At 52.0% G+C, this 9,887-nt stretch overlaps 1 protein-coding gene across 1 annotated transcript; it reads right to left on the reverse strand.

Annotated features, from left to right (window-relative positions):
• Positions 1-222: 222 nt before the first annotated feature.
• On the reverse strand, positions 223-9,331 carry LOC103771601 (protein AF-17-like; the record flags this gene model as incomplete). Its single annotated transcript, XM_008938903.1, has 6 exons — positions 223-330; positions 1,449-1,542; positions 2,198-2,301; positions 2,726-2,835; positions 4,391-4,445; positions 9,252-9,331. Coding segments are annotated over 6 exons (551 nt in total), but the record flags the coding sequence as incomplete, so codon positions are not given.
• Between the last annotated feature and the right edge of the window lie 556 nt (positions 9,332-9,887).

Genomic DNA, 9,887 nt, shown 5'->3' on the forward strand with positions numbered 1-9,887 from the left:
CGTGCAAACCTGGCCCCACGTGCCCCACAGCTGCTCTGTTTGCACACACACTCTTCCAGGGGTCTGTTTTAAAAGGCAGCCACTGTTCCCACCTCTGCCTGTGAAGCTCTTTGCAGGGCTCACGTGAGGAGCTGTCGGTGCTCCCTGCACCCTCCTCACCCCCTCACCTCCACCCCACATGGCTGTGCCCCTCTGGATGGACACCCTCTGTGCAGCTCTCACCTTCTTTGGCCTTTCATGGTGGGACACGTGCTTCTCTTGAGCAGGGGATGTGGATCTACTCCTCCTCCCAGCAATGAAGGAGCTACCTCCAGAGTGACGTGAGGTCTTCTGAGGTAAGTGGGGAAGGTGAGAGATGGAGAACAGGAGAAAAAGACAAGAAACAGGGTTATAGAGTCCAGCTTACACTGTTACAGCCAGCAAAGTTACAGTAAATGCTTTATCTACCACAGGCAGGACCAAACTCTTCCTGTACCAGATGCCCAACCTGGCTCCTAACTCAGGGACCACAGTGGACACCACACCAGGGAGCTTGCTAACAGCATGTCAACCTAATCCCCCAAATCCTTGGTCCTCAGTGGCCTGTGACACCAACAGTTGTGCACTAAAGGCACAGCTGCCACAAGACCAGTCCATAAAACAGAATATAAATGGTAGTGCTCAGACAAGCTAGTCCTGGGAGCAGCTTTCAGTCCCCAAGGGAGTCCAGGCACCACAGAAGTCCTGCTATCTCCCCTCAGCATCAGGAAACTTGATCCACAGCTACACTCCTGCCAGGTCCTGAGGGTACCTGAAGGGCAGGGAAGGTGTCCTCCAGCTTGACTTTGAGGGGAAGCTCAAGACCTCAGTCACTGGGTGTGACAGCACTGATAAGCAGGAAGGAAAGTGGAAAAGGCCAGTGACAAAGGAGCCACTGAGACATAAAGCTGTGGATCAGGTTTCCCTCTTGCTGGAGGGGCAGAGCAGGTGTCTGCTCACTATGCAGGGCAGGAAAAGGGTTCCTCTCTTCCCTCTCAGTGCTGTAATTAATAGGGGGAAGTCCTTTGCCCCAGATACCCCTCGAAGAGTGAATGACTCCACTCTCTCCTGGGCTGTCTCTGTGCTCAGGCTGTTGTGGCTGCTCTGTGTTACCCTCCTGCCTGAGCTACCCCCCAGACCCCCCAGAGCATCAGGCACCACGGCTGCTCTCCTTTCTTGGGACTTCTCTTGGCTCAGGGAAGCCAAAACAGATGGGAAGAATTCAATCCCTAGTTTGAAAATGGGTTTAAAGATGCTACAGAAACACAAAACCATAAATTAATCTTTACTCCTAAGTGAGTCTGTGTGATGGGGTGAAAAGGGAAGGAGGCTGCAGACCTTGTTTATGTGTTGGTGGCATTTCTTACTGCTCTGAGCACAGACACCACCCAGGATGAAGACAAAGCCATTGCAGGGATGAAGAAACTCACCATTTTATTGAAGTGGTACTTGCAGTAGCCACAATATTTGACATTGTCAACTTCCAGGACTTCCTCTTCACACAAGAGGCCAGCCATCTGAGCACTGGAATACACACAACGAGGAGGAGGATCAGGCAAACTGTACAGCCAGACCACACGTGCTATCAAAGGGCACCCAGGGCACCCAGGCAGGGTCTGAAGGTTTCCTGCTCCACTTGGCAAATGGTGTGGAAGGAGGGGGGGGAAAAAGTTCAGACTATTTTTAATTCATATGAGGATCTTCAAAACAGTCACTACTTTTCTACCAGACTGCCTTGCAGTGTGTTGTGTTTCTTAAGGGAGGCCTAGGAGACCAGGGGCAATTCCCACAAAAGATATCACAAGCAAGGGACCCAGGTCAATTTGGGAGCTGCTCCTGGGCGATGTTGTTTGCAGGCTTGGAGGGTGAGTGAGGCTATCAGCCCCGAAAATCACATCTCTCCACGATACTCTTGCTGGAGAAGGAACATTCCTGGCTCGTGACTCATCTCTTCTCTTCTTGGATTCCACACAGTCGTAGGGAAATCCCCAGCCCTGCTGCTCAGCAGGGAGAGCTCTGCTGAAACCTCAGCCTGGCTGGGGAAGTCCCCCTCAAACCCAGCAGGGCAGAGACACCCCTGACCCCAAACAAACCCGAGGTGATCAGCCCCACTCGGAGAGGCCCCAGAGGCAGCAGCAAAGGCAGCCTGGGGTGGGCTGGGGGTGGCTGGGGGGCTCACCAGGTGACGTGGAAAGCTTGGCGGCAGCCGTGGCGGTTACAGGCCATGCAGGCTCCAGAGGCTGCTTTGCTCTCCCTGCCCTGCTCCTCACAGATGTAGCAGGTCTGCAAAAAAAAAGGATAAGTCTCACTCAGAAACACTGACAAAACATCTTCCCTCTCACTGTTCACCCGGAGGGAAAGCCTTCAAGAAGTCAGCTCCACCTCCAGACATCCTCCTCCTAGGAGAGCAGCTCTGGGTTCTCTCTCAGTGGCATACCCAAAACTCACACAACCTTTTTCTCCACCAACAACACCCCTGGCAGATCAAAACGTGGAGTAACCAACATGCAACTCCAAGGTGGAGGCTGCTGAAGAGTTGGGGAAGAGACAGAGGACCAGAAAGTTAATGGCAAGAAGAAGGATTTACTTTGTCCGTGATTTTTAAAGGAATGCAAGAGCCTGGAAATGAAAATAAACTGGGAAGGAGATGTGGTAGAGCAAGGTGACTCCAAAAAGGCAGGAGAGCAGGAGAAAGAGGTGCTCTTACCTTGTTGAAGCGGTCGTGGGGTACATATTGTAGGACAATTGGCTCCATGGTGAGCACGTTGGCAAACTGCACCTCTGGGATGTACAAAGCACAGACAACGTGGGCCCACCCTGGGGAGGCAAACAAGACAGAGAGTGGAGATCCATGTGGGGTGACCCAGGAGGGTCTTAGACCCAGCCAGGGCTGCAGACAAGCATGGGAGGGAGAGAAGCCAGAGTGTAGGAAGGGGGGCAATGTAAATTAGACTTTAGATTTGAAATGCTGCTTGTTGTGATGGGGTTAGGAAACAAACGCCTTGTGGGTGAAAGGTGGATGGACACAACCTCCAGATGCCATAAGCAAGCAGAGGTTTCTTTGGGAAAAGGAAGGTGCAACACTCATCAGTCTTAAAAACACCCTCTCAACATTGGAGACCCAGAGGTGAAGGTCTAACCAAACCCAGGAAGAGCATCCAGGCAGTACATGATGCTGATGGGACAGGTCTGACACAGTCCCACGCCACTGGAAACAGAGCTCCCTTTATTGGCTCTTATCTATGGCTAAAGAAAGCTCTTTTTCAGCAAGCCAAGTCAGATTAAAATCTAAATCTGCCAAGACACTTCCCAAATCAGATGTGTAAGTTGAAATTCCACCTGGTCAGGACAGGGCTGAGAGAAGTTTGAAGGTCAGGATCCTTTGGGGCTGATCCACAGCAGCACAACTGCTGCACTGGAAGGGCTGAGCCCGAGGTGGGATGGATTCACCTGGGCAGGCAGAACCCAGCTCTGAGGTTACAGCAGCCCACAGCACTGTAAGCACTCAGGCTGTGTAATTCTGCACAGTGCCATGGCTGTGACACCACTGCCTGTCTGCACAGACCTGACCAAACCCTGTAATAACACGTTTGGAGGATGCTGTGTTATTATAAAACAAACCCCCAACACCAGACACGTGCTACTGCACTAAAGCTCTGGGCATTTATGACCAGCTCTAGATGTTTCTATGAAATATCCTGGATTTAGCACTTCTTTAAATAGGGGATCTCTCAGAATAAAGACCTCCTTGCCTAATTTAACTCTTTAAGGCGGGTGGCTGGTGGGTACAGAAGCCTTTCTGAAAAAGGTTTTGAGAAAAATGAAGGTGGGTCCATACAGCCAGTCCCACCTACAGCTGACAAGTGAACTCAGGCTCCAGGTCACAGCACCAGAGGCTGAGGAGCATCAGTGATGAGCAGGGAAGTCCTGCAGAGAAAAACCACCTCACTGAGCCCTGGTTCCTGCTTTCAGATGGGGACTCCAGGCTGAGGTTCCGTTAACTCCAGGCTCACGCTGGGCAAGCCTGCAGCAAATCACTCTACAGCTTCCACATTTCTGTCAGCACCACCAGACCACAGACTGACTCCTGCAGGGTTAAACTCCAGGATCTCCACATTTCAGGGGCTGTGCTCTGATGCCAGCCAGTAGGCAGGCAGGTGACCCCCAGGGAAAGGTCTTCTCGCCACCGAGGCTTCAGAAAGTGAAGGTTTGTAACAAAAAGGCAGAATGGTTTCACTCCCCCGGAGCCTCCAGCCTTCCCTCTCTGGTGCTGTGGACTCAGAAATGAATTCTTTGGTGGCACAGGCTCAGAAATGAATTCTCCAGCCCCCAGGAGAGCTGCTGGTCCCCCCGGCTCCACGCAGGGACTCACCTCCGTTGTCGGTCCGTTTCAGGGCTCCATCTTTGTGGGGACACAGCTCACATCTCTTGAAATTAAGCAGAAACAACAAGTTTAAACCTCCCTCCCAGGGGCACGGGGCCAGAAAAGAGACGACTCGTTTAAAAGGTGGTTGTGAAAGATGGGGCTGCTTTCAAAGAGAGGAAGTGGAAGAAGGGCTGAGAGGTTTGGGTGCCACTGATTGACCCTGGCCCAGCTCGAGCTCGTCCCATCTGACAGGGATGGGTTTAAAGCCTCAGCCCGAGAGCCACAGGGCTACAAGTGAGCTTTGACTTTCATGGGGCTTTTAAAAAAGTTTTAGACTCTGTGGTTGGGGAGTCAAACTGAAAACCATGACTCAGAGAGCAGAAGGCAAATAAAAAGAAGCCATAATCTATCTTTGCCTCTTTCCTTCCTTCCTTCTCTCTTTCTCTTGCGATATTTTTTCCAGCCTCATGAGAGGGGGGGTGAGGCTGTCAAGAGGTTTTTGCTGTCAGGGCATGGGAGGTCATGGAGAGCCTGACCCCAGGGGCTGGGACTGGTGGGTGGGCAATGGGCTTCCCCCCAGACCCAGCCTCGGGGGTGGCAGAGGAGTGATGGAGAGGGTGTGATGGAACATTGCCACCAGAGAGCTGCTGCTGCCCAGCAGGGTGGGGGAAGCTCCTCAGCACCATCCTGCCAGGTGGGAGGCTGCAGGCTCAGCACCACGATGGATGTGAGGGACAGGAATGACCCTGTGCCCAGGCACTAATGGTTGCCCTTGGGGAAAACTGTGAGGGGTGACACGCTGTGTCCTCCACCAGCCACGGGGTGACTGGGGATGAGCCTCTTCATGCCAGGTCCCAAGGTGCAGGGAGGACTCCAAGGGCAGGAGGGTCCCCAAACCTGCTGAAGGGTCTCCTTTGTGGCCAGGGTGGGAACAGACCTCACCCCCCACCACATACACCCAGAGAGGGAGAGGTGAGGGGATGGGGAGGGTCTGGCCAGGGGGAAAGCAGTGCCATGGCTCTCAGGGCCATTCATGGAATCACTTTGGTTGGAAGGGACCTTCAAGATCATCAAGCCCAACCATCCCCAGCACTGCCAGGTCCCCACTGCCCCGTGTCCCTCACCCCACATCTCCACAGCTTGGGAACCCCTCCAGGGGTGGGGACTCCACCACTGCCCTGGGCAGCCTGGCACAGCCCTGGGCAATTCACCCACCCCAGCCCTGCTGGGCCACTGCTGGCGGGCTGGTGGCCACCCGAGGGCTCTCCCCCTGCACGACACCCTCTGGGGACGTGGGTGGAAGGTGGGGCAGTTTCGGGGTGTGCTGCCACGCATGGGGGCACACGCTCCCAGCCCCGAGGGCCCCTCCCAGCCTGAGCCACCCCAAAACAGTCGCTGCCTCCTCACAGCATCACTGGGTGAAAATTTCGACGTGCTTTTTGTTTTAACTCCTAAAAAGGCTCGAGAACCTGCGAGGCACAAACCTTCAACCTTTTCCTTGCCAAACAGAGATGCCCGATTTGTTATAAAAAACCAAAACAAAGCAAAAAAACACCCTGTTTTTCTGTGAAAAAAAAGTGCTTCATCAGAAAGTTTTGAAATGAGACGCCTGGTGTCAGAGTGAGCAGGAGGCTTGTGCTGCTCAGAGTGTGGTGGCCGGGTGCTCTGTGCCATGAAAAACACCCATGGATCGAGCCTCGAGCAAAAGCCTCTGCCACTGAGTCCCCCAGGACCTTCTATAAAGTTGGTTTTCCTCAAGCAAGCTCCAAATTTTCTCTGCTGAAATGTCACCTCCTGGCTAGACGGGCACAGTAAATGGGATTGCAGCACAAGGGGGAGGCTCAGCCCCATCCTGGGATGCTGCTGCTGTGGGAGTGAAGTGTGCAGGGCTGTCAAACCCCTCTGGTGAGCAGGAAAAGTCGGTGATAACGTGTAAATGAGAGATGAGGGGACAAAGACCAGCACCTGCCCTGCAACTCAGTGTGGAACTGGGATGGGTGACCACAGGAGGTGTTCCTCCCTGCTCCTGGCTGGGTCCTGGCTGCCTGGAGAGCTGCTCTCACCATTACTATGGAAAACCCAGCAGAGCCAAGACAGCCAAAGAACTGGGTTAAGGGAGACACTGTAATAAGAAATTTGCACTTGAAAAGGCCCCTCGGCTCTCCCCTCCACCCCCCAGATCAAAGCGGCTCTCCCACCACGCGATTAGCAAAGCTCTGATTGTAACAAGAGGGGTTAACAGCTCCATCGGCCCCACACAAGACTTTTAATAGCCCTGCCTCGAAATGACAGCTAAAGCCTTCACATGATCCCTCACATGAGTGCCCTCCGGCCACGGCAGCTCCCCGGGCTTCCCAGACAATTGGATTACAAAGTGGATGGGCTTTCGGTTGCTTACTGTAAGCACAACCTCGTCCACAGCATCCTTGAGGGACCGGAGCATCTGAGGAGGGGTCATGAGCAGGGATTAGAGGCACCTCTTCCTTTCAGTCCACCTGCCTCAGCCAAGGGGGGTCTCCAGGGGTTTTATTTCCACTCTGGGAAAAAGAGCAGAGCTTGGTTGATTGAAACCAGGTTGTGATGGGTGAGGTTAGAGCTCCTGACCTCCTGGGGCTTCTAATTCCAAGGATCTGCCACTAAGTGACTGGAAATTAGAGCTCCTGAGCTCTCCTTCCAGAGCTGAAGAGGGGACAGAGTCCATCCCTCCAAAACAGAGACACACAAATCATGTGCTTCATGTTTTGAAGCACTCACTGAGGAGTACTCCCCCTATCTCATTTGCTAAGCAAAAGTATAAATATTTAGCCAATAAATACGTTTGTTATGGACAAAACCTGTAAGCTGCTTTCAGCTTCTCCTCTGAAAGCAGATACAGGAAGAAAGATAAGTGTTGTTTTTCAAAGGAGTTTGCCACAGTCATTATGAAAGAAATAGAGATACCAGTTCACACTGCAGCTGTTGTCAGGGTATTTAGTGCTCAGACGGGAGCATCTCTCCCTCAAGATCCTCAGGGCAGTGTCTGCAGGCTGCAGAAAGCCAGGCACAGAGAGGTGCAGAGGGAGAGCTGTGCCCCCCAGCCTGGCTGGAGCACTGAGCCCAAATTCCAAGTATTTCAGCAGCAGAGCCAGGCACAGATCTCCTAAGACCCGACTCGCTTCCCTTTCCTCTGATCAAGCTCTTCCCCTACATCAAAGAACTACATTCTTTTTAAGCCTGTACCCATCTGCGTGTCTGTTGCTATGACTGCTGGTGTTGAGCTGAAAAGGTGAGGGGTTTAGATAGGAAATCTTCCCTGCCTCTGCTTAGGGGGGAAGATTATCACTGCTCAGCTACTACAGCAGCAGGGCTGAATGCCACAGGAGCCAGCAGCATGACGGAAGCCCCACCACTCATTGTCTAAGAGATTTCACCGAGGGCGAGTTCAACGAGGAGCCACCTGCAGGGGAAATGTTTTCGTGGGACCTTGGAGGCAGTTTGAAGCCTATAACAGGCAAGAAAAAAGCTCCAGCCTCTGCAGGGAGCACAGGTGAGGAGGACTTGTGTGTACATGTACCCCGACAGCTTCCCCTGACTTGCAGCTAAGGCTCCAGAGCTTCCCTCTGCCTGCACGCTTGGGAGAGCCCATGAAATCCAAATTCCTTTCTTCCCTCTGAAGCTATCTGCAGGATGTAAACCCGCTCAAAGACACATTTGATCTCCTTTACTGCAGCGCACATAAAAGCAGCATCTCACAATGGGCAGAGAGCTCAGGTCGGGAAGTCTGGGCTGGTTTATGCTCCCAAGGAGGAAGGAGTTAACACAACGTGGAAAGCGTGGCACGGATACCCAAATTCCCCCCTCTGCTCCTCTTTGCCAAGTTCTTCGCCCATCTGTGGAGCAGATTAAACTTTTGTCCTGCAGCAAAGCAGAGCCCAGCTGGGATGAACACGTTGTTTGCTCAGGGCTGCACGGAGCTGCAGCTTCCCAGGGCACCTACAGCAGCTTCACGAGGTGTGTGCTTTAGAATCAACTAAACCAGTTCAGGGCAGGCATTAGTAAATGTTGTCCGTGCTGAGTGAGGCCTTTTGTGTCTCAGAAAAGCCAGAGTTGAACTTAAATCCAGCTTTAAGAGAGCAAAGCAGGGAATGGAGGCTGGAAATGTTGGATTTATGGTATGGCAAAAGCAGCATCCATGGCATAGCCAACACTTTGAAGACCTACAGCACCCCAGCAGTTGGTTGGTGCAGCCGTATCTGATAAGGGCTCACGTGGGAAGTTGTTGCAGAGGAGCTGGTGAGCTATAAACCCCCAGCCTAGTTTACTGCCACCCAGATGGACCTAAGAGGCAGCCCTGGCCTGATTGTTTCCACTCTCCCGCCTCACCGGGAAATGCCAGAATTAATTAAGAACATTTGTAAAGTGTTCTCTACTGCTAAATTGCTACTTAGACAGAAACTAAACCCTGATCCAGCTTCCTGTCATTTTCTCTGCTGTTTTACCAGCTCAGAAGGCTTCTTGCAGGAGACTGCTGCTGAGAGATGTGGATGCCAAGCCGTCCTGTCAGTCAGCATGACAACTCTGACAGCAGAGCAGCATCCCAGGTGATGCCAACTTCCCCCTCCTCCAAAATTTCCTGAGGAGATGCAGAGAAAAACCAGCAGGGAAACCAACTTTATAGAAGCATGCCACTCATTTTTTTAGAAGGTTGAGGTCTCTGGACTCAAGAAACTTTGTCACTGATAACGTGCTTCAAAGCACCTCTGGCAGCATCTCCACCAAAACGCCCAACTGCATTGTATAAAATGGTTTGATAAACATGATACAGGTTATTAGTGTAATAAAAGAAAAGTGTTAATTAAGTGAAAGCACCAGCCTGGTCCACACTCACCACCCGGGCGGCTCTCTCTTGAGATTCACATTTCCGACAGAACCAGGGGCCAGTAGGAACCTGGACAATTCCATAGCAAGCTGGAAGAAAAGCCAAGAGAGTTCATTAAACCATCTTTGAATCGACTCTGAAATGTCTCAGGTGTCTATAAAAGTTTGCTGGAGCTGCTACTGTTCAGAGATGGGCGAGAAAACCAAACATTACATCTGTGCCACGTTTTATTCCAGTCTCTAGGTTCTGTACCCAACAGCAGCAGCCAGCTTTGTGCAAGAGGTCCTCTGACACACATCTCTTCAAGGTTTCAAATAAGCCCATGCCCAGCATGAAAATTCCTGTGAGAATCTGGCCTAGGTGGGAATCGAGGGCTTCATGAACTAATTCTGCTCTGGTGAACACAAATGGAGCCATTTCTTACCCCTTAACTACTCAAGCACCACCAGTGAGCTAAAGATACATGAAACGGATGGCTGTGAAGCCACCTCAACCATAATTAGACTAATAAAATCTCAGCACCACAAAGGAAATTACCTCAGTGAGAATTCAGATGGACACCAGGTGAAATCCCCATTTATCCTGCACACCCTCAGGTCCATAAGTCCCATCCAGCGACAGCCTTTCATCAACCCAACAGAACTG

The sequence above is a fragment of the Merops nubicus genome, unplaced genomic scaffold (genome assembly GCF_000691845.1).
Source record: "Merops nubicus isolate BGI_N331 unplaced genomic scaffold, ASM69184v1 scaffold31984, whole genome shotgun sequence".
NCBI classification, from domain to species: Eukaryota; Metazoa; Chordata; class Aves; order Coraciiformes; family Meropidae; genus Merops; species Merops nubicus.